Source organism: Sciurus carolinensis, chromosome 14 (genome assembly GCF_902686445.1).
Source record: "Sciurus carolinensis chromosome 14, mSciCar1.2, whole genome shotgun sequence".
NCBI lineage: Eukaryota > Metazoa > Chordata > Mammalia > Rodentia > Sciuridae > Sciurus > Sciurus carolinensis.
The window spans coordinates 84,200,430-84,226,582 of NC_062226.1; the positions used below are offsets into that span (position 1 = coordinate 84,200,430).

At 35.5% G+C, this 26,153-nt stretch overlaps 1 protein-coding gene across 2 annotated transcripts in view; it reads right to left on the minus strand.

The window, feature by feature from the left end:
- Window positions 1-3,514: 3,514 nt before the first annotated feature.
- The window catches only part of Ubqln1 (ubiquilin 1), a 47,048-nt gene continuing 24,409 nt past the window's right edge, over window positions 3,515-26,153 (minus strand). The window contains exons 4-11 of one of the 2 annotated variants that reach the window (XM_047524306.1): window positions 23,367-23,629; window positions 22,058-22,216; window positions 21,661-21,895; window positions 15,625-15,767; window positions 12,594-12,677; window positions 11,274-11,389; window positions 10,865-11,033; window positions 3,515-8,615 (exon numbers count right to left, since the gene is read on the minus strand). In XM_047524306.1, coding sequence (XP_047380262.1) covers window positions 8,463-8,615; window positions 10,865-11,033; window positions 11,274-11,389; window positions 12,594-12,677; window positions 15,625-15,767; window positions 21,661-21,895; window positions 22,058-22,216; window positions 23,367-23,629 — 1,322 coding nt within the window. In that variant the 3' untranslated portion in view covers window positions 3,515-8,462. The remainder of the gene's footprint in view (window positions 8,616-10,864; window positions 11,034-11,273; window positions 11,390-12,593; window positions 12,678-15,624; window positions 15,768-21,660; window positions 21,896-22,057; window positions 22,217-23,366; window positions 23,630-26,153) is intronic. The other variant, XM_047524307.1, reaches the window with a different exon arrangement.

The following is a 26,153-nucleotide window of genomic DNA, read 5'->3' on the forward strand; positions in this document are numbered from 1 at the left end:
GTTTGTTTTTTGGGGGGATGCTCAGGACTGCTTTGGCTATTCTGGATCTTCTGATTCCATATCCATTTTATGTTTTTTTCTAATTCTGTTAAAAACAACATTGGTATGTTGATGCTGAATCTACACATTGCTTTGGGTAGTAAGAACATTTTAAGAATGTCAATTCCTCCAATCTAAAGCATGAGATGTTTTCCCATTGTTTTGTGTGTTCTTTTTAATTTCCTTCTTCACTGTAATTTTCACTGTCAAATTTATCATAGTGTTTGTTAGTTTTGAAGTTACCATGAACAGCATTACATTTTTTATTTCTCTTTCAGCCAGTTTGTTATTAGTATTGTTATTAGTATAAAAATGTTGTTTCCTTTTTTGGATCCAGATATTTAGGGAGCCACAGGTTACAGTTAAGATGTGGCCAAGTCCAAGAACAATACCACATAAAATCAGTCCTAAAAATGGCATAAAGAAACCCCAATCACAAAGATATGAATCTCTTAAGGGTATAACCCCCCAAACTCTTGAGGAACATGCATTTTGCCAAGAAGGACAACAGAAGATTTGAAGATGCAAGCAAGTAATACCAAGGCCCTGAGGCACATGACAAGACTATAAAGGTTCAAGGAGGTAAAGGTTAAGATCCCAAGGAGTATCAGCTGCAAGCTCAATCAACTACAGTTTTCCATGCACTACAAGGTTCCCATCTGTTCCTTGCTGAGAGCCAATGTTCTTCCTCAGTCACTTCCCTTGAAATGCAACTATTCATTCATTGTTTTGATTCTAACTTGTGAATGAGGCAAGCACTGGACACCTCTATTTGGTCATTCCAAGATGATCTGGGAATGTCACCAGCACCATTTCAACATCCAGTAATCCTGTTTTCTTTGATGCATTGTTTGTCCTTGTTCTTTTTTTTTTTCCCCTTGAATAGTGGGGGTGGGAACGGGTGAAATATTCTAGTCTTCCCCTTGCAAATCCAGACCCACAGACCAATTACAAATTAAACAAAAATAACTCAAGTGGATCGGTGATCTAGAACTAGAATCATAAACTTGGAAAACATAGGTGAAAATCTTTGTGATTTTGGATTTGGCCATGGAGTCTTAGCTATGACATAAAAAGTACAACAGGGCTGAGGTTGTGGCTCAGTGGCAGAGCACTTGCCTAGCATGTGTGAGGCACTAGGTTCTATCTCAGCACCACATAAAAATAAAATAAAGTTATTGGGCTGGGGATACAGCTCAGTTGGTAGAGTGCTTGCCTTGCAAGCATGAGGCCCTGGGTTCAATCCCTAGCACCGCAAAAAAAAAAAAAAAAAAAAAAAAGCACAACAAAGAAAAACAGAAAAACTAGATCACAAATGGGCAAAGAACTTAAATAGACATTTCTCCAAAGATAGACAAAGGGCCAATGAACAGATGGAAAAATGCTTATCACTGTTAATTCATTAGGGAAATGCAAATCAAAACTGCAAGGAGATACCACTTCACACCTACCAGAATGGCAAGGACATAGAAACTGATGGCAAGAATTAAAAATGGTATGTATCCATTGGGTACAGTGGTGCACCAACTGTCATCCCAGTTACTCAGGACACTGAGGTAGATTTTAAGTTCAAAGTCAGCCTGTGCAACTAAGCAAGACCATGTCTCAAAAATAAAAAATAACATAGGTTGGGGATATAGCTCAGTGGTAGAACACCCCTGGTTTCAATGTTCAGAGCTGCATTAAAAAGGGTGGGGAGAGAGATACAGGCCCTGTGGAAAATAATTTAGCAGCTCTATCTCAAAAATCTAAAAATAGAATTACCATATGACCCAGCAATTCCACTCCAAGGTACATATCCCAAAAAACTGAAAACAAATTCAAACGTGTACACCAATGTTCACTGAACTATTATTCACAACAGGCAAATTAGTGAAATGTTCATCAACAGATAAAATAAGTAAAATGTGGCAAATACATATGAAGAAATATCATTCAGCCATGAAATCAAACACACTGCACAATATGGATGGGCCTCAGGAACACGCTAAGTGAAAGAAGCCAGACATGAAGACATATATTATATATGAACCTTGCAGAGTACATAAATGCAGAGACAAAGCAAACTGGCAGATGCCAGAACTGGAGTGAGGGGAGAATAGAAAAGAATGGCTACAGGGTTTCATTTTGGGTAATGAAAAAGTTCTAGCTGATAGTGATGATGCAATACTGTAAATGTACTTAATGCCACTGAATCGTACCCTTTAAAATAACTATAATGGTAGATTTTGTATCATGGGTATTTTACCAGTTTTTTGAAAAGGAAAAATACAAGTCAAAGGCCTTCCCTACAGGGGTCATGCCCATCTTCCTAAACTCCCTGCCACATGGAAGAAGTAGGCTAGAATGTATGCTTCTTTTACACAGACTGTTTCCCAGAGAACAGTACTCAAAGTCAAGTATAACCTGTTCCTTCTACTATATTCAACAAGCAGCTGAGTCATGACTCTTCTTAGAAAGGAACCGTTAAGTAGAAAACTGTGCTCATCATTTTTCTCCTACTGGGATTAAAATGTGTGGTGGATTAAGATGTTCACAAATTCTTTCATAGTCTTCCCATCAAGCAATGGGGTCTCTAACTTCTCCTCTTAAATCTGGACAAGCTAAGACTTGCTTATCTATTAGATATGGGAGAAATGTGACACTGGGTCTAGGATTTCAAAGATGGCAGCTTCCATTTTCTTAAGCATTTGCTCTTGAAATCCATTCACAACATTGTACAGAAGCACAAGCAGCCCTGAATTAAGATTAAGATCCTGATTACACTCTCAGATGAAAGCATGCACCTAAAGCCATATAAATGACCCTTCTTCAAAGTAAATTCTCCACACCCGGGCAAATCACCATAGCTATATTTACGAAGTCCTGCTAAAAATGCTCATTCATAAACAAAATAAATGATGGGGATGTAACACAGTGGAGAGAGCACTTGCCTAGTATACTTAAGGCCCTGGGTTCATTCCCCAGTATCAAGTGGGGTAGGGAGTTTGGGAGGGGGTTTGACTTGCTTCTAAACCATCAACTTATGGAGTATTTGGTTATGAAACTTAGACAACACCTAACCGCAGAAATTCCCTCCCCTCTCTGGCAAGTAAGGAGTGAAGAATATGTTTGAATAACTTTTCTTTAAAAAAAAAAAAAAACTAGTCTGTGAAAAAATCTGACATGACTTTCCTATGTACGCATATGAATACACCACAATGAATCTCAACATCATGTACGTCCACAAGACTGGGATCCTAATTAGAATAAGATATATTCCATGTTTGTATAAATATATCAAAACAGATTATATTGTCACATATAACTAAAAAGAACCAATAAATCAAATCTAGTATGAATGCATAAGTGATTATGTGCCCATTAAATAATCTGGCTCCACATTCACTCACCTTTGGCTTTTTGAAGAAAAATTAGAGCCCCTATCCATGCCTACCAGTATTCTAAGGCAGAATGGAGTAAAGCAAGACAGGAGTAGGCTGTCTAGACCAGTTGTGTTTTAATTAGAAAAACAAACATTAACACATATAGATTGGGATTACAAACTGAGAATATGTTCCACCACTGTCATAGTTCTAGAGGAAATCTCAATTCCATTCTACTCAATCTCACCAAAACAGAAATGTTAGAAAGGAGGTGCTTTTCCACTACTGCAGAAAGGGTTGCCCACGAAGAGTAGTTCAAATGGATACACAAAGACACTTTTTCCTGACAATGAAAAGCAGTCCCAGCTGAGAAAATGACTACTGGAAAGACAAGGAAACCCTCTTAGCCCAGGCAACTAAGTGATTTTATTTAAAAAACAAAGATTTTAAAAAGAAACCTACATTGGGAATCAAAAATGAGCAATAACTCCTATCTGTGATTTTTGGTAGAAAACAATTCCCCTAAGACTGCTTCCCCCCACCTCTTGTGCAAATGATCACACACTGATCACTCCCAATAGAATACAAACATGATGGATTTCCCAACCTGAAAGAAAGGCAAACTTCCACAGCACCAACACACACCCCTCCCTACAATTACTGCAATTTCTGTGAGCCTCACTATCTCTTCAGTCCACTCTAAACTTTCCCCACCACTTTAAACCCCTTGTCATAGCACATGAAGCTGGAGCACACTCATCCCTGTGAATAAATTTCTTCGCTTTCTTTCAGGAGCTAAGTTCTCACCTTCCAACTATCAATTCATTTGCTTTGCAGTTCTTACAACTGCCCTCTCATTATCTCCCAATTAATGTTAAGCATATTCAACAAACATGTCAAAACTAAACTTCTGATTTACACTCTCCTCATGTTTATTTTGCTCACCCTGCTTGACTATTCTCTTGTTCTTTACTTCAAACCTCCACTATTAAAAAGTCTTAAGACTGGTTCTATCTTCAAAACAACGCCAAATTTGCTGCTATTTAGTACTCATACTACTACCAACCCAGCCCAAGCACCTGTGATCTCTGAGCTAAATTAGTGCTCTACCAGTTTCCCTGCTTCTACCCTGGGTTTCCTAGTTCAGTGGTTCTCATCTAGGAATTTGTCAGAAATGCAAATTCTCCTCCAATTCCATAACTAATAATCACAAATGCTGGGAGTAAAACACAAAATTAACAAGTCCACCATGTTAAACCCCACAGCCACCCCCAACCCTATCATCTCTCCAATCTTATTCTCTATACTGCTTTCTCCCTAGATCACTTTGCCCAGCCCCCTGAACTCCTGTGTTCTACAAACTTACTTAGAATGCTCACATTTCAAGGGCTTTTTCATTAGTTGTCTCTCTTCTTGGCAAGTTCTTCACATACACCCAAGATGTCTCTGTTTAAATGTCACACTGTAAATGAGGCTTTCTCTATCTCATGTAAGAACAACCCCAACTCCCTTCCTGACCTAGCCTCCTTACTATGCTGAATTTTTCACTAAAGTATTATCATTTCCTGGCAGGCAATATATACGTTCTGTTTACTGTCTGACTCTCTACTTTCTACTATGTGAGTCCCATGTAGACAGAACCTTGTTGTAGTTACTGCTATACTTTAAGCAACTGGAAAGATTAATAAATGTTCAATAAATGACAACTTTCTGAGGTAATGGATGCCTATGAGAAAAGATAATAGAGAAGCTGAGAAGGACATTTGATGTTACTTAACTGACAATTTCAGAGCAGAAAAGTGAAAGAAAAACAAAACAGATCAAAGAAGCACTGTGAGGAGAATGAGAAGAATGCAGCAGTTGATGGCAAATGTTAAACTAGTTCAGAATACAAAAATCAGTGGGTTAGCAAAGTTTAAAGACTTCAGAACTGAGCCCTCAAAGAATGGCAAGCCTTATATAAGCCCAAGAAAATAGCTAAATATCATGTGCAACACCAGAGAAGATTAACAAAGTCTGGAGTAACCACTTTCAAACAAACTACTGCAGGATTTCTTATAACTTTTAACAAGTATAATAGTAAACTCTGAAGTAAAGTACACCATCAGGATTTCCTTACCTTAACCATAACATCTTTTTTGGTTTTATATATCTAGTTTCACTTTTGTCACTAACAAATTTTTACCTTTTGTTATATTTTGTCAGTGATTTACACCAGTTAACATAGTAATAATGTCTCTCCAAATCCAAAACATCCTTTTATTACTATATTTAAACCAAGTTTGAAATTAAAGATTCTGAATATACACAGGCCGGCTGTCATTTGTTTGTTCAATATTTGCTACACTTTGTTTAGGCTATATCATACAAATTCCACTTGGGAAATAAAATCCTGAAATGTTATTCTATTCTATTCCAGTCTATTCTTTATTTTCAATTTGTACTAAACAACTCAGTATGAGAACAGTTTAGGTCTATAGTATTTTAAGTGTCTGTTTAGTGCTTTTAAGAATTTCAAAAACATGTTCCTCAACTTACAATATGCTCACTTCCTGATAAGCATCTAATAAGTGGAAAAAACACCATTAAGTAAAAAATGCATTTAATACACTTAACCTACCAAACATCACAGTCTAGCAACATGATATACCTAGAGTATCGGTCTTTTACCCTCATGTTTAAATGCTTGACTAAGAGGAATGGCTTGCTGCTGCTGCTGCCTCCCTAGCATCCCAAATTGAGTATCATATCACATATTGCTAGCCTGGAGAAATATCAAAATTCAAAATGTAAAGTATATATTCTTCTGAATATGTATGGCTTTCACACCACCAGAAAGTGGAATTTTGAACTCTTCAACAAATATTTGGATCTAAGATAAACACATCAGTAACAAATAAAAACTCATGCCACTGCCACTCTTAAAGATACTTTAAGATTTTAAGACTGCCCAGTCTAGGATACCCTCTAGGTCTCACCAGATTCATAATAAAGAAATCATGATATCTTACTCAAAGTCAAATTAACTAGTCAGAACCAAAAAGGGTAGAGCCCAAATCACATCCCTTCCCAGTGAGCTACACTACATAGCGTATGCAACATTTTCATTGGGGAAGCTTGAAAAATTACTAAAGAGTAAAGTGTGACAAAACCTGGGGTGAATTTACTCCAATAGCTTTGAAAAGACACAGAGAAAACATCTTTATCTTTCTACAAAAGAGGCAAGACAAACCAAGTGTAAAAGCTAGAGATTTATTGTTATTTTGTGATTAATAAATCATCAAATTAGTTATGACACTGTCCCACACTGTATACTGCCATTCACCAATACAAAAGTCTTTAAACCAGACTGAGGCATAAGGCAGAAAGAGTAAAGACACATGAACACCATCCTTAACCTCCTGTGGTCATGCCTCCACCCTGACCTCTGTACATGTATTCCTCCTGGGGATAGTGTCAGAACAGTGCATGGACTGGTGGGCAACCTGGCCTCTTGACCTTTTTTTAATAGCAAGCAACTTACAGAAATAATGGAATTCATCTTGTATTTCCCTTGATTTTATTGGTCTGAACTCATTTTAGGTTACTTTAACATTTTAATTTCCTGAAACTGTACATGAGAGAAATAACGACCTAAGAGAATACTGAAACAGAGTCAGCCAAATATATTACTGACCCTAAAAGTTATGTTTTAATTGGTCCTAAAGGAATGTACCACCCCAACAATTTGAGAGTCAGGCAAAGAGAACTTCTTTGGGGAGGGAAGAAAAAGGCTGTAGAACAGCCAAATGTACTCAACATTGTTTAAACGGCTCTTTTTCACCCCGAGTAAGACTTCGTGACTACACTATATGCACAGAAATCCTAACAGAATCTTGGTTGCCAGTATTATTTAGTTTAGGCTGGCCCAATTCAAGATAGATTCCGTCTCGTCCCCCCTCCCCCATTCCCTTCTCTGAGTCTCTGTAAAGCACAATATTTAACTATTTCTTAATAGAACTATCCAAACACTTCAGAAACAAGTGGCTCACAAATCATTTTAAATTCATGTATTGCGTGTGCATGAAAAAACCGATAAACCCAAAAGATTGTTCTATTTTTATATGGCGATTAAAAGTAACTGAAACATCAACACTTTCAGTGAAAGCAATATTTCAATTACAAATTGTAATGCCTGTTAAACTACCTATGGGAGAAGCTGAAAAGACCTAGGCGAATGCATCTTGGGGTATACTAAGGTGCTCCTTCAGTTTGCACAAAGATTAAGGTAATTTACAATCTGTGAATGTTGAGACAATGTTACATTATGTTGTCTGTACAATTAAATGTCCCTAAACAGATAACCAGAATCAGCTTTTCTACTTATATTTTTAACAAACCTGACTATCCGGCACTTTTGCTGAGATGTTCATCAAAGATGCTGTAAGATTCTATACAATTAGGAAACACTAAGCTTTAAGAGTATTTCCTTATTTTTACTTTTCTGGTTATGGGTATTCTGCTCAGATAACCTATCACCATATGTTTCTAGAAATGCAGTCCCAAATGTGCATACAGTATACAAATAAAGCAAAAATTGTCAGTAGTAAAATCTTACAGCATTTTGTTTGCAAAAAATACATGCCAAAGTCACAATAAGCAATATTGTACCACAAATTATAGAGCGCAAATGATTTGCTTCTTTTTAATGCTTTTATTCTACATAAATTACTACCATAGGCTAACGTTTAAAAAGCAAATAAAATGGGCAGATGCAGGACAAAATCTGTTCTCACCCAACTATAAAAGGTGATGTTTTTAAAAAATTACAAGAAATGCAGAAGTGTTTGATGCATGCAGTAGCCTTAAATGAAAAAGCATTGATTCCCACTGTTCCAAAAAAGAAAAACACAGAAATACCCACACATCTTACTGCACTCCACCTTAAAATGCATCATATTGGGTTTGTTTATAACAACACAGAATTCCAAGAGTCAAAATGAAATAAAGCAGGTATTTTAAAGATTTAAGAGCCGTTATCAAAAATAAATTACATTTTTTCAAGATACAGAAGTGCTGCTATGATGGCTGGGAACCCAGTAACCTTTCAATAGCTGCATTAATATCACCTCCTGTTGCTATTAGTGCTTGTAAGTTTGCTTCACGGTTCAAAAATCCCATTGCACTGAGCTGTTCCAGTTGTTGCTGAAATCGGACTTCTGGATTCTGTAGCTGTTAATAAATAAACAGAGAGATAAACAAACAAACTCACTGGAAGAGAAACCAGTCCATTTCACACCTAAATAACTTTAAATGTTTTAACTGCTTTTTTACAACATATGTTGAGCTACTGAGCCTTATAAGCCTTGCCTCTCCAATCATCAAGAATACAAATAATGTTAAGTGCTAGAAGGGACAGGAGGAAAAAGAAAACACTTATATCAATGTTGGTGGGAATATATTATGTAATTTATACAACTATTATGAAATCAGTATGGAGGTTCCTCAAAAACCTAAAAAAGAACTAACCATATGATCCAGCTATACAAGGAACTGAAGATACCTGCACACCCATGGTTATAGCAACACAATTCACAATCTGTTCAATGATGAAAGGATAAAGAAAATATGGTATATATGTGATTTTATTTGCAGGAAAATGGATGAATTGGAGAATATAATTTTCAGCAAAATAAACCAGAGTCAGAGAGAAGTATCAGATGTTTTCCCTCATATGTGGAAGCTTGGGAGAGGGGGAAACAAGGAAAAATAGATGCCATGAAAGTACATGGGTGACCACTGGAGTGAAGGGAAAGAGAAAGGAATATGAGGGAGTAAAATTGATCAAATTCTGCTTTTTACATACAGACAAATATGCATAATGAAACCCACCATTCTGTATAAAACTGAGATGTACTAATTAAAAAGAACACATTATCCAACATTCAACATATTTAAAATTCATTAGGCACTTGAATTCACTCTAATTTACACTTATCATTTCAAACAGATCATGGTCTAGGAATATAGTTCAGTGCTAGGGTGCATGTCTAGCAGACAAAAGGCGCTGGGCTCAATTCCCAGCACTACCCAAAAAACAAAAACTAAAAAGCAGCAGCAGAATAAACCTCATTCTTACACAGGCTCATGAACATTCAAAAAATACAAAAGCAAATAGTTTAGAAATAAAGATGTGGCTACTTACTAGTTGAGTAATTTTGTAAGTATTCTTGTGTATAAAAACCTAAAGTTCCAATGAGGTTCAGATTTAATTACTTCACTAGCCAATTCCGCTTTTAGGGTCATAAACTATAGTCCTATCCTGACAATTTGGCCACATCAAATCTTTCAGAAAGAAGGTAAAACAAAAACATAAATATTCAAACAATCCTAGTCTACCTGGTAATGGAGAGACCACTCAACTTATACAAAGATTAATTTGTCAAATAACCAAAGTCTTTTGTTCATATTAATTCCATGAACATCTACTGAGTACCCACCATAAGCTAGAAACTATGCAAGCTATCAGGAATATAAACACATAGAAGCTGGGTACGGTAATGCATGCCTATAATCCCAGCAGCTCGGGAGGCTGAGGCAGGAAGATGGTAAGTTCAAAGTTAGCTTCAGCAACTTAGTGAGGCCTTAAGCAACTCAGCAAGACCCTGTCTCAAAATAAAAAATTAATAAACAAGGCTGCAGATGTGGCTCAGTGATAATGCACCCCTGGGTTCAATCATCAGTACCAAAAAAAAAAAAAGAAAAGAAAAGCAAGTCCACATAAAAGTTAACACCCTCCCTTGTTTATTGCATTTAGCAAAGCTTGGAATCAGCACCTAACAGATATTGAAACTTTTTTTTTTCCATGCAGTAGTATGGAGGCAACCTATTAAAATAGGTTTGAACTGACAATCACCTTTGTCTAACGGTACATTCTTGGTAAAGCCAATAAATGTTTACAGATACAACATTATTAGCTGGTCCCTATTTCTGAGAGGCAGAGTGTGTGTGTGTGTGTGTGTAACACAAGTTCACAAGTTACACAGTAGATGATGTGATGGTAGCTAGAGTGAGACAGAGTTTCTCCAAGTAAAAATAAAAAGACTACACTACAACTATCCAGGGGGTTCTAAGGATAATTAAGCTTCTATTCCTCATTGACAAAATTTTGTAAAACAAAACCTTTTCAAATGATTTTCAAACAGGGGTTTCAATACATAACACTTAGAGGATACTTCTAAAAAAATAAGGCACTGGATTAAAACAGTCTTCCCAAGAATTAACAATGCTTCCTTTAGCATATGATATAGCACCAAAGTTGAATTTTTGTAATGCTTATTTTTAGATTCAATATCCTTAAAATTGTGCTTTTCATTAGTCAAAATACGAAAGAGCTACTTTTTTCCCCCTTTTTTATTTTTGGAAATTCCTAAATATCTAATATTAAGGAAGGCAAACCTTGAACAGAAAGAAACTGTTACCTGAGGATTTACTCCAGCAAGAGCCTGCAGCATTTGTTGAATAAATTGCTGGTGTCCAGGTTCAGTGGTTCCTGATGTGGGGCTTGTGTTTTCACTAGGTGTAGTGCTAGACCCATTGGTTCCTGAAGAGCCTCCAGTGTTTCCTAATGCCCCCAGGCCAGGAGTAAATCTAAAGAAAGCACAAATTCATAACAAACCTAAGGACTTGCAAAACTAGAGTCCGGAACAGGTAGTGAATCACACACATTTTAACACATTATTAATTGATTTCTTAAAAATAAGCATTTATAACTTGAAAATTCTCACTAAAAACAATCTCAATCAAAAATAGGCAGAATGACATTAAATGTGAAATTCTCAGAGAAAGCAACCATTAAGCACTTTCATGATCTTCCCCAAATAAGCCTACCCTGGGATGAGGCCAGGGGCTTCCGTCGCTAATGTTTGTAAACCCTGCTGAATCTGTAACAAGGCCTGCATTGCTCTGGGGTTTGACATTGCTGACAGTGTATCAGGATTCTGCATCTAAGGAAAAAAGAAAAGAAAACCAGTGGTTACAATTAAAATCAGTGTCACTAAATTTTCACATTTTTTCTTTCTATATTTCTTGAGACTAACCTAAAACCTTACTTCCAAACAATAACCCACAATTTCTTTCCCCAAAATAAACACAAGTCCTCCTCTTTGACAGCAAATGTAGTATGCAAATCATTACTTGATCCCAAGTCCATCATGAAAGCCATTTTCATAATGGAAGATAATCAGGAGTGACTTCAGAAGTCACAATTATTCCCCTTCTCCAACAGAAGAAAAATTTATTATTTCTAAGAGACAGCCTCCAAATGCACAATTTATACAACAATATGGTGAAAGCCACTTATTCCTCCTGACCAAGTGTTATCTGTTGCTAATGTAACAATTTGCCAATAATGTTCACTCTAAAACAATAGTTCTAAAATTCAAGTTAATATGTGTGTCCTGAGTTCAGCTTATCTACCTCCAGATATTCACCATCTGACCAAAAAATAGGCTTACATCATTACAGTAGATCAAGAACAATAACTAACCTTAGCTAAAGAATTACAGGACTGAAAATCATTTGCATAATATATAAAGCCCTAGAACTACCAGTTTCAAAACACCAAAACTGACTTTTCATTTACCTTTTTAAATAATAAAATACCATGGCAAACTCAGTACTTTTTTATAATAAAACCTTCCTAGTATGACAACACTAGCCATTTTAATTTTACAAAATTCCAAGTTTGAGTAAATGAGATCTACCCCTTAGAAAACAGGCTTTCTAGTAATTTACAAGAAATTAAAACATTACAAAGAATCCAACCTATACGGTAGAACAGGGTAGCTCTTTTCTGTTACTTGAGATTAAAACCATAAGGTGTAAGACGACACAACATAGTACTTCAAAAGTTAGTAAAGTGAAAGGAAATGGTTTATGGTATTAACAAAGCATTCAAAATCCTGAATCCTCAAAAGAAAAGGAAAAAAAAGTGGCTCTTTCCTCAGAACTTACATTTAAGAAATATATCCAAAAGGTCAGCAGTGAAATGGGACTGAGGTAGGATCAAGCTGAATTCTCTGCAAATCGACAGGATTATCATATTCTATTCTATATTTTGCTATCAGCCAGAGAAGAGCAAGGAAAATGTTCATCAAACTTTTTCAAGCAAATCATTACCAAAGATAGCTAGCATCTTTTCTTACTCACTTGTTGGAGGAAAGTTGGGAGCTGTTGTCTCATTTGTTCTTGAAGCTGAGGATTTCCAGCAAATAAGGGATTATTCAGCATCATCTATGGGGCAAGTGTTCAAACAATTTTAACTGGAAATATCTGAAATAAGTAATGTACCTTGTTTAATATTCTATCTTCCCTAAGTGCCTAAGCTGGCACTTAAAAGAGAGGAAGGTAGAACATAAATTTTTAAAAAAAGGGAAAAATACTGTCCAAAAGAAGGACCTGGGGGCGGGGGTCATCATCTGTCTCAGTGAGAGTGGTGATTATTATAATGACATGCAATATTCCAAAAAATTATAAGCAATCATTTTCTTAGGCTTTTCCTTGAGCAAAGGTGAATTTCCGCTTTAGAAAGAAAACTGGGAGTAACTGACTCTCATGAGGATACATTTTCTGCTACACGAACGAATAAACATAAACATCAATACTATACATGGCTTGCTTAGAAACCTTGAAGCACAATTGGTAAGCACAGAGAAAATCCAGATCTGGAACCACTATATCTAACTGCCTACTACAAAACAGTTAATATTATGTCCAGAAAAATAACACCACAAAACAGCAACCAACTTGCCAGAGAAATGGAGCTGCTAGGTGAAAACCAGCCAAAACTAGCACCAACAGTCCTCTGGGAAAACTGTTAAAATGCTTTAAGACCTAAAAGATGTAAATCCATTAAAGAACACCAAGATTAGCATCTGGATGTCACCTCACTACCACCAGAGATAATAGAAGTGGCATTACCTCCTAACCATCAGGTGTTAAGAATTTAGTCAGGGTCAATATTAACATGATGCGGGATGTCTGAAATTAAGTTACAATACACAAACAGCAAAACCATGAACTAATAAATTCTTATAGTTTTGAAAAAGACAAATTTTATATCATTTTCCCTAAAGTGCAAAGTCAACTAACAGTGATTTATTGATAGCTTATTTACCTGCCTCAAGTCTAGGGAGGAAATGACCTCTGCCCTCAAGTGTAGCTAGCCATATCAAAGAGCAATTATATGTAAATGCTAGAAGTAAAGAGAATTCCCCTCCCTCTTCTAGGTCATCCATTGCTGCAAAATGGATCATTTAATTTCAACGCAATAATCAATGAAGGAATAAGACAATGATTTATGGATGTGTAATATTCATTTCAAAATGATAAATAACTTCACAGAAAATAAAATACCAACTTGAGGTCAACAAACCTGCTTCTTTATTGGCTCCAAATACTTCTTTATTATGAACATTTTAATGTGATTACCACAATTACTTTTCGAGATTTATGTCAATTAAACTAACAGAAAAAAACATGCCATCTTAAACATATTCTTTCTCAGAAAATCATTTCATTTGAATAGGATATTTCCCCTAACTTACCTGACTTCATACCACAATTAATACAGTTTTTATACTTATAAGATTGCTTTTTGAATATTTAAAAAATCAAAAGTGGAATACAGAAACTACAAACGTTAATTCTCTGGTAACCAAAGTACATTGTAAAAGTTTCTCAGAGTAAAAGACATCCATCAGTACCTAGCCATTCTTGGTCAACATTTTATTTTGGAGTAAAAAAACAGTACGTTGAAGTACTCAAGTTTTTATGAATATAAAATTATGATTAGGATGGCTGGGAATGTGCTTTTGAAGGTCAAATTCCAAAAGGAAGATGCACATCCAGTATTGTTTATTAGCCAAATATACAAATTTTTAAAAATAAATAAAAACTGTCTTAAAAATGGTTCTGTATTTCCAATTACACAAAATTTTTAATGGCAGATTTATTATACTACAAAGGCATATGCTATATACTTCTATTAATAGGGTTCTAGCCTTTAAAAAATAAAAGCCATTTCATCTAACAAAATGAAGAAAAGTGAATATTTAAAAGTTTTTAAAAATTAAGAGATGGGATTAAACATAAAGGAAATTCCTAAGATTCTACAAAAGTCTCCCCTCCATCCTTTTTCTTTTTTTGGTACTGGAGACTGAACCCAGAGGTGCTCTATAACTTAGTTACATCCAGTCTTTTTTGTTTTGAGGCAGGGTCTCACTAAGTTGCCCAGGACAACCATGAACTTGTGATCCTCCAGCCTCAGTCTCCCAAGTTCTGGGATTAATAGGCATGCACCACCACAGGTGGCTACAAAAGTCATTTTTTTATTGTTCTTTTTAGATATACATGACAGCATAGTATATTTTGACAACAAAAGGCATTTTTAATAAACAGCAAATATAAACTACAGATGAGCAAGGCTCAATACATTCTTCATGGTTTTACAAGCCCACTGTTGCCAAATCTGGAAGTGTATCACAATCACCTCAAGGAACTTGGAAGGTTAAAAAAAAGAAGATGCAATCTAATTCTGTCAAAATTTCTAAGGATTAAAGCACCAGCATTTAAAAAAAAAAAAAATCCTCCCCAAATGATCTTGAATAGTTCAGCCAGTGTTGAGATTCACTGATTTTCTTAGTTTTGGCCTCTCCAGAAAAACAAACTGGAAAACAAATAATTCAATAATAGACCAACGTATCAACTTGGGAGATGTGGGGGACACTGTTCTCATAAATTCCTCTCTGCTTTTAATAAAAGATTTCGGCTGTTCTGTTAGCATGGCAATTACAATCTGGGCAGTGTAATACATAAATGTCTTTCAAATGTATTGATACTATTCTTAATAGCTTTTAAAAGATTCACACTTCACAGGAAGAATATACCTTTGAGAGGGTAACCTAAAACTTTTGTACTCATTTCCTAACTCAACACACATAAAGTAAACCTGCACATCTTTCAGACTGTGTAGCCAATGAGGTAGAGATGAAGCTGTTTCTATTATATATGAAATTATTAATTTACCATGCAAAAAACAAAACTATCCAAAAAGTTGGAGATGCTCTTTACCTACATTTCTAATGTGTTAAGTTAGCACATACAACACAAAATCAAAAGTACTGTTCTAGGTTACTTTAGTTCATACTGAAGTGCTATTTAATAAAATTGAAAAACTCACCTGAGCAGCAAGATCTGGATTCTGGCTTAGTGACTGCATCATACTTCTCATATAGGGAGCAGACAACATGTTTTGCATAAGCTGTGGGTTTTCAGTTATTTGTTGCAACAAGCTCTGCATTCCTGGTGTGTTAAACATACTAGCTGAAAGTTTAAAAAAAAAAAGACATTATATTAAGGAAAACTTACATAACCAAAATTAAAGCTTTAAAATATACTATACACTGTGATTAAATTTTAGCAACTGCAGCTGAACAACAGATCACTTTACACAGACCCTAAATATTAAGTGAAAATTTTCAGAAGTGAACAACACATAAGTTTTAAATTGCAAGATGTTTTAGATTACCATGATGACATCTCATGCTGTCCTGCTCCACCCCTTTCATCAAGCGTATCCACACTATATATACTATGCATCCATTTTGTCACTTAATAGCTAAATGTCAAAGTATCACAAGGCTTGTGTTCAGAGTAACCTTTATTTTTCTCAATAAGGGCTCCAAAGCACAAGAACTATATTGCTGGAAATTCAGAGATGCCAGAAATGCCATTAAGTATGTTTCTTTTAATGAAAAGGTGAAAGTTTATAAAAAGGAAAAAATATGAGGACGCTACTAAGATTCACAGTAAGAAACAGAGCCTGTAAAACTGTAAAAGAAAAGGAAATTCATGCTAGTTTTGCTGTTCCCTTCAGAACACAGAAGTTAGACTGCAAAAGTTATGGCCGTAGTTCATGATAAATGCTTAGTAGATGGGAAAGACATTAAATTTGTGTATTTATGTTTTAGGGGAAAAAACAGCACACAGGGACTGATACTCTGAAGTTTTAGGTATCTACTGGGGGTCTTGGGATGTACCCTCTCAGGTAAGTGGGACTACTGTTACATATTATGTTCTTACTGAACTAATTAAGAATTTTAAAACTAAGATCTCTAAAACTACATGCCCAAAATATACCAGTAAAAGACAACTTGTGATTTTTTAAACTCATTTTTATTGTAAACAAATGGGGTACATCTTGTTTCTCTGTACATGAAGTAGAGGACGACTTGTGATCTCTAGTTCAAATCCAACCTAACTACGCAACCTTGGGCAAGTTATTTAACTTCTTCATATTTGTTTCCCCATCTGTAAAATAGAAAAAATATTACCTACTATATAGGATGGTTGTGACAAATTAATGTGTAAAATGTTTGTTCTTATTATCCTCACTTTTCTTCTCTCTTTGCCTGAGAGTTACAGCTGAATTTATGTGAATTCAATGTGATAACTCTACTATTTAGGCAATTTTCTTTGAAAACTAATTAATTTGTTTAACTTGAATAGAAAGTTATACCCCCAACTTTCAATTGATGACTATTATCTGTGGGTGGTACTTTTGTACCACAAAAAGCAGAGTTGGAATACTTGCAACAGAGTGTAGCACTATCAGTGCTTCATATTGCTCCTCAGTATGCCACAAACAAGTCAATCAGTTATAATTCACGTCCCATGAAATTGATGTAGCATTTTTTTATTACCAATACATAACCAATCATATCAAAAAGAAGATAAAAGGAAGGGAGAAATGGACTACAAATCCATGCTTTAAAGGCATGGTAGAGTATAGATTATCTCATCAAATTAGATGACAAAACACTGTGTTTATTATGAAATGGCATTGAAGAATACTACATAGACACTGCCAGACTAAGCACTTATCACAATATTTCCTACTCACGAGAAAGCAATGGTCAGAAAAATAACAAAATTTAAACATCTCATCACAACTAGATTTCCTCACAAAATAAAAATTGAAAATAAGGTTAGAACCAAAGCTAAATTTTCAAGCGGCTTATTTGTTAGTCAATCAAGGAAAGTCATATACCCACAGTGACTAATAAGCAGAGTTAATTAAATATTAATTGCAGCAGCCAAATAAATGTGTCCAGAGAAAACAAACTTAAGTCTACTAACCTGGGGAGAATGTGTTTTCTCAAAGAGTTAAGGACATTAAGCACAACAACAATATTCAGTTTAAAAACAACACAAATGATTCTGAGTAGTATTCCTTCGTTACTGATGAGTCTGCAGATGTTATGATACCACTCGGTTCTATTTTACTTGAGAAGTCAATGTCAAGTTTGAAGTGACTGAAAAATTGGTTTCATATAAATAGTCTGCATGGAACAACTAAAGTGAGACTATTTTCAAAGCTGAGAAAATATCAGTACTTCAGAACAGTAGAATCTGCTAGGATGTACTACACAGGATGTTGATAAAAATACATATAGGGAATCTGAGGGATCAAGTTGGACCAATCTACAAAGCTTATAAAAATAATAAGGTAGTTAACAACTATGGTTATTCATTATCTTATTCGTCAACAGGTACCCTGGAAAATATTTTAATCTACGATGTTACTGAACTAGTTGGAGTATCAATGATAAACACCATTTACTCTTATAATCTTAAAAAAGTCAATCCCATGAATTTTTGTTAGAAATAGTTCAATATCCTGACATGCCCAAACACAGAAAGTTGGTGGCTAAAGGTAAAGTTTCATGACCCAGATTAAAATTTTTCTAAATGAGGCCACAACAAAACCTGTATCATTAAACACTTAGTAACTTTAAAAATTAGTTTTTTCTAGAGATTTGGTAATGTTTCTCAATGAATTTATCACTCACATGTGAAACTCACACTGTAGTCAAGTCATTCTAACACCTAAAACTGAATCACAAGGAAAGTCAAAGCATATTTTTGTGCTATCAAAAATTGCAACAAGGGGGCTGGAGAGATAGCTCAGTTGGTAGAGTGCTTGCCTTGTAAGCACAAGGCCCTGAGTTCGATCCCTAGCACCCAAAAAAAGAAAAAAAAATTGCAACAAGGGCTGGGGTTTTGGCTCAGTGGTAGAGCACTTGCCTAGCATGTATGAGGCACTGGGTTCAATTCTCAAAACCGCAAATATACATACATACCTATATACATACATATATACATGTGTGTATATATATACATATATATATATGAAATTTTTAAAAAGATACATCGACAACTAAAAAATATTTTTTAAAAATTGCAACAAGAAACAAAATGTCCCCCCTTCCACAATTTGCAGATTTATTTTTGAGATTACATTACCAGCAGTACTTTCAGCTCAACACAAATGTAAAGGAATTTCCACATTTGAAAATTCTCTGAACTGTGTAATTGAGGAGCTACTACTTTCAATTTTAAGTAATTAATTTACAATGTAATGGGCATGCTAAAAGTCAAAGAATCTAATAAAATTCTATACATGCCTTTCCCAACTGATAAATATACTATTAAAATCATATACTTTTGAAATAAATTCATATTTTAAATGAAATAAAAGTCACATTACATATCAGTATTAACAGGTGAACATATATAATTTTGGTTAAAAAAAATTATGAACACCAATTAAACAAAATGGTATTCCTCTAAAAGTCCATTCCTCTCATTAGGAGATATGTATTTTAAAATGTACTTAATTATTACTGTATTTTTAATTACACCAAAAAAAAAAAAAAATTCTGTGGTATTTTGTTCTTCCACAATGTAATAGTCTTAAATTTTGCCTCTTGGCATGCAAAACCTCAAGTGTCATCTGACCCTTTACATGAAAAGTTTGCCAAAATTCTTCACTTTCTACAGTATTGTTTTTATAGAAAAAGAGTAAAGAATTTGTTACATGTATATATGTATATATACAAATATGCAAGTAAGTCTCAAAATTCAAAGAGTTGAGTTAGAATTAGGAATGTATCTATGTCCTGACAACTCTACAGGCTGGCAGAGTAAGTTCATTTTTGTTATTTCTTGTTTTTACTTGATGGGAGCACCAACATAAAACATTAGAACACCAAGTCATTAAATTAAAAACCTCAGTAAAAGTTGCAAAACTCATTTTTTGTATGTTAGACAAAACTTGTTACTGTGAACACCCTGCTATAAAAAAAACAAGACAAAAATCAAAGAAACATGCAAAACCAATTTTTTGTATGTTAGACAAAACTTGTTACTGTGACTACCCTGCTATAAAAAAAACAAGACAAAAATCAAAGAAACGTGCTCTAGTAATAACACAGATAACTGCGTATTCCCTCTGCACTTCAGTTTATCTGCTGTTGAAATGAGACTACCACCCACTTTTCTCGGCCCTCTTAGGAGGATGTGAAGACACAGAACTGCCTCTGGAAATCTGCAGTAGCCCTCTGTACCATAATGCACACAAATGATTAAACATAACATATTTAAAGCTTCCTTTAGAAAACAAAAAATTTGCTGTCATCAATGGCCTTGAACATAGGAACATACATGATTAGATGATTTATTAGATGTCAGATTCCAAGGACCTTCCCAAAGGAACCAGAAGCACTCAGCAAAGAAATGAATCATGTTTACTGAGAAACAATTTTAAGATTTGAACATCTTTTTCTACATAAACCCATACCTAAACCCAAGCCTTCAGAAAGAAATGGCCTAAGAAATGGACACACATCAAATGGTTCTACAGGTTTGCTTTGAAAACACAGTGAAACTTAAGAAAGCACAATGCAAAACATTCAATTAAGCCCAATGAGAGCAATTATCTAAGGATGGAGTCAAGATTAGTTCCTTCCAGAGAAAAATGGATATACTATCCAGGATCCTTTAACTGTGCCTATACTGGAGCCCTAGTTTATATGAATCATGTGACAACCTCTCCAACTCAACATATGCCTCAAAAGTACCCACAGACCACTCTGTTGGCCACAAAACAGTTCCATTTGGTTGCTGCCAAGATTCTACCATATACTGCTTCTATCTCTTCCAGGTTTTTCCAAGTTTCAATTCTAATACCTTTTTTTCTTCAGCTTTTATAAAGTTGAGAGAAGCTAGGCTTAAAAGGTCCCATACAAGGCAATACTTTTCAACAATAAGGAATAAACTAGAGAAACGTGAATGAATTTCAAAAACAATGTGTGAAAGAAAATAAGACACAAGCAGTGGAAACTAATCCACAGTGGCAAAAAGATCAGTGGCTGTCCATATGGTAGAAAGAACTGAATAGAAAAAAAGACAAGAAAAAAATTTATTGGAGTGACGGAAATGTTTCATGTCCTAATCAGGGCAGCAGTGACCTAGTTATACAAATTCACTGAAACATGTAGAAATGGACACCTAAAATGTACAGGTACAGTGAGCATGCCTATAATCCCAACGACTCAAGAGGCTGAGACAGAAGCATTGCAAGTTCAAGACCAGTATCAGCAATTTAACAAGGATAAGCAACGTAGGGAGAACCAATCTCAAAATTAAAAAGGGCAGGAATGTGGCTCAGTAGTTAAGAGCCCTGTGTTAATCTCCAGTACCCTCCCCCCAAAAAAGTATTTTATGCAAATTATATCTCAATAAAAAGCAAATATATGGTGGGACTAGTAAGGGTAGTTATCTTTTATTCCCCCTACTTCTCTGTCAATAAGTAGACAGCTGTTTATTTTTCTACCTTCTATTTTTTGGTCACCTCCTCAGTCATAATTTCATTTGTTCTACATTACTTGAATGACCTCATGATCAAGCTTCCTTCATTAATTTTGGTTTTTCCAATAGATAATTAAAATAGTAACCAGAGTGCTTTTTTCATCATTCCTCTGTTTAAAATCTTTCTATGAGTAAGTTCTGGAGGTATGTGGTATAGCATGATGACTATAATTAATAATAATGTACTTTACACCTAGAAACTGTTAATAAACTTTATTCTTACCACACAAAATAGTAAGTGTATGAGTGACAGATACTAATCAGCTTGATTTAATCACTCCACAATGTACACATATATCAAAACATGCTGTACTCCACAAATGTATACAATTTAAAAATCCTTTCTCCCATCTCTAAAAAAACCCACAAAACTTGCAACAGTAAAAGATACTTCACAGAAGGTATACACCATACAACTACACAAACAACACAGCAATATTTATTATTATCCCATTGTAGGTGAAGACAAGAATAAAAAAAAAACCATGAATTGTTATACACATACCTCCTACTCCAGGCACCAAATTTGGCCCAGTAGTACTCTGTCCAGAAGTGCCACTGGCAGCACTACCAGAAGTGCCACTCACAGTGTTCGTAGTGCCACTAGAAGCTGATGAGCCCTGGGAAGCCTGTGGAGCCCATGGATTGGGTAAGGGATCTCTATTTTCTGTACGAGAAGGTTGACTGCCTTCACCTGAGGATGTATTGCTCACTAAGGAAGCAAATGGATTACCACCAAACTGCAATAAAAGACATAAAAATCGGAAATAAGCTTTTAAGTAATAGATGTAGAACTGTTTTTTTAACGAAATCACATTCCTCACATAAAGGCACCCCTCAATCACACACACACTGGTTTTAGGAGCTACTCTGGGGCCTGAGCCTTAGAACCAGTGCATCACCTGCTCTTGTGCAGCACTCAGCATAGGTTCCTGAATGTCCGTGTACATGCGCCGTAAAGCATTATATCCTCCTGGAATACTTTCAAGGTTGCTCAAGGCTCGGTCCTGGTTTCTCATCATTTCCTGCATCATTGCTGGATTCCTGGCAAGTTCCAATGTCTAAGAAAGAAAAAATGTGTTGAAAAAAAAGTGAAATGCGTAAGAATTACCTGAGCCATTAACTACTGGTAAAGTTAATGGAAAGTCATTGTTTCAGACTAGCCTCTTCCATTAGGCCCCAGTACACCAAACCAAACCAGAATGGAGTCACCTGTGCTCCTATGTGCCAGGTAATCAAACTGAACTTGGAAAGCTAGTTTAAAAAAACAAAACGAGAGATTCTAGTTAACCTTAATCAGCATAACAGGAAAGCAACTCTTTATAAGGGTCAATCTTCAGTCTGCTTTTTCTTCCCTACTTCTACTTTCTTTTTCTTTTGTTGTTGTTTGTTTAGTAGAGGGATTGAACTCCTGGGGCTCAATCCCTCTACTAACTCAGCCACATCCCGAACCCTTTTTTTTCATTTTTGAATTTTTTATTTTGAGACAGGGCCTTGCTAAATTGCTGGGGCTGGTTTTGAACTTGTGATCCTCCTGACTCAGCCTCCCCAAGCCACTGGGATTACAGGTGTACGCTACTGCACCTGGTTCCCTATTTCTACTTTCTTCAGCCCTTTTTTAATCTCCTAAACGCTAACTTCCTTTGCTCCACTGGTGAGAAGACTTACTTTAACATACAGAATGAAGTATAAATCCAGAATCACAAATAAAAGCCAATTTGAGCTTTAAACCAAATTTGTTACAATGTTTAAGTCAGAAACTATTTTAAATAATTCCTGGTAGATATGTACCTCAAAAGCAAACTATAATTCAAATAATATCAAAAGGGAAACACTTTGTTATGAATGAATTGCCCATATATAGAACTGAACTTTTTGTTTCTTAAACCCTCAAAATAACCTATTTAAAAGTGACTTTAAATGTAGCAGGAAAATCCAGAGTTCAAACAGTCCAAATTAGGGCTTTGGTGAGTTTTCCTAAACAATGATTAGAATTCTCTTTTGCTCAGGGCAATCTCTGTCATCACAAAAAATTTAAAAAAAAAAAAAAAGGCATACAATTTTTTAGGTAAATAAACTGAAATGATGGGCTGGGGAGGTAGCTCAGTTGGTAGAGTGCTCACCTTGCAAGCACAAGGCCCTGGGTTCAATCCCCAGCACCGCAAAAAATAAATAAATAAATAAATAAACTGAAATGATTTTTCTACATACTTGTCTCATTATATCTGGATTATTCAGCATATGACTAATTTCTGGATTTCTCTGTATCAACTGCTGCATTTGTGGATTGGCCATAATTAACTGCCTCATTAGGTCAGGATTTGAGAGCATGCTCTGGACGAAGGGATTTTCCATGATCTGGACCATCATTTCAGGGTTGGACAAAAGTTGTCGCTGCATTTGGCTCTGTAGTTCAGAGAAGTTGGTAGTATTCAAACCTAAGCTACTCAGACCTGCAAGTCCTCCAAGGCCACCTAAAAGAATAAGGGGGAAAAAAAAAAGAAACATAAATGGAAGTCAGAAATTTTAACATTACCATGCCTGTGCTAAAATATGAAGATTCAAAAACTCAATAGTCCAGGAAACAGTTTTAAAACAAAATAAAATTCCTATTACTCACACATATTTAATTTCTATAACAGAAATTAGCCAAAAATTTATACTGATGTTTAGTAATAAAACCCACAAAATACATTTTCTTGCGGATAGTATAATACAAAAATGTATTTGGTCCTTTTCCTTGGTTCCTCAAAGAGCTCCTAGAACCCTCGAATTTTCAGAGTGGTAGGTATGTGTCTTTTGTAATTCATAACAGTCTTTTTTGATTTTTTTTTTTACCCTAAGCTAATTAGGGTTAAGAATATAGGGCACCTCCATTAGGGCACCTCAGGACAGAACTGGTCATCAGAAAGATCAAAGGATTAAAAGAATAGAACTTTGAGCCTCACCCACTGACCTCCAAGAACAGGAGGGGATAGAACTAGGAGACTGAGGTCTATACAAACTTTTAAAAAACATCATTCAGAGTTGGTGAGAACACCAAGATGTGAGGAGAAAAGTGTGCTAGCTAGGGTATGGCAACCTTTTACCCATCTTCCATCCCCCACACACACCTTGCACCTGTTCAAAGCATTGATCTATCTGAATTATATTTACTTGTTTATTATAAAGGATACAAAGTAAAGCGTTTTGAGTTCTGGGAGACTTCTAGCAAATTTTGATGCTGGGGCCACTAGACAAGGAAACCTCCAGTTTTACAGCTGGTTCATCAAAAGTACAAGATGGTCAGAGACTCACAACTCATGTTAGAAGTGAGGGCAGACTAACTTGTAAGTCCTGGCACTAACTTCCAATAAACAGTGTCGAAACTGAACTGAATGTACCACCAATAAAAAATATGAGAAAAAAGACCGAACTGAACACTGAACACTCACAGTCAGTGTCTGAGAATTGGTTGGTATCAAAGAAAGCATTCCAGAAGATGCCAGTTAAAGGAAGTAGGGGGTTCCCCACACAGGACTATACTTCTATCTTTCCACAATCCTAACTTAAATTTACCAAGTAAAATTTACTATAAATTCTGGTTAAACAGTTAGTGCCAATCAAGAAGAGAAAGCCAGGGAACACTCTAAAAATAGACTATCTCTTTGCAGGAAATAAGTCACAGAAAAATCTAATAGAACTAAGAGAGAGATTAAGCATGTATCACAAAAATGTTTGCTTTATGAAATTACATAACCAAAAAAGGAATACATTCCTTACTTACTGAGCATTTTCTATATACAAAAGTGACAAGGTAAAAAATGCTTACATGGACATAAGTAGTTCAACAGATACATAATACAGTAATACACTACCTAAGTGGAATGGCTGTTTTTCAAAGAAGACATGAATGAACAAGTTGGAAAGGAGAAGTGGGAAGACTGGGGGGTTAACACACATAAAACAGTATATACATAAAACACAGCAATAAATGTACTGATGTATTCTTGAAACCACAAAAAATTCAGTATGACCAGTAAGACAAACAGCGGTGGTCACCACATAGTTCATGTGCAGCCTTTTGCACTTGTACAGGCTCATGTGACAAGTTATGTTCAAAGGATTGCAAGAAATGATGTATATCACTTCTGGTCAAAGGACTGCCAGTTCAATTTGCCTCTTCTGCCATGTTCCAAGTGCTGTAGCTAAATGATGACAATTTCATTAGCTTGAGTCTCTGAAGGATTGTATGAATGGGGGCCTCAAAGGTCAGTGAAGCCGGGTGAGGTGGTATATGCCTGTAATCCTAGCAGCTCAGGAGGCCAGGCTCAGCAATTTAGGGAGGCCCTTAAACAAAAGAGTAAGACCCTGTCTCAAAATTTAGAAATAATGGCAAGGGATGTGGCTCAGTGATAAACTGCCCTTGGGTTAAATTCCCAGTATCAAAAACAAACAAACAAACAAACAAACAAATAAAAACCACAGTGAAACACCTGTATTACACAAGGAAGGTTTGTAGCAAGAAATTAAACTTTGTTGTAATAAGCCATAATGTTTGGGGTTATCTATTAAAACCAGACAAGCAACTGTAACTGTTAAAATGGGTAATAAATAAGGATGAAGAAGCAGACAAGGACTAAATCTTGAAAATCTTTCAAGAGAATTCAAACATTTTAAGCAGAGAAGCCACTTAAGATGATATTCTAACAGCACTATGGAAATGAATCAGAGCGAACATTATAAATGAAAAAAAAATGAGGATCTACATCAAGAGAGTAGCAATGAGAAACATCTGCAAGGTGCAGGATACAAAAGAGGTACCAGACCAAGAGTCTCCAAGGGGGAAAAGGAGCAATTTGAAGAGCAAAATGCTATGTTGTATTTGTTTTTTTTCCCCATTTTTCTTTATTTTTTGAGAGCATCAGGTGACAGAAAACAGATGAATATAAGGCATGGGTTCAGAAGTGGTATGAGTTGAGATAGAAATCTGAGAGTCACCAGGATATAATAGAATAA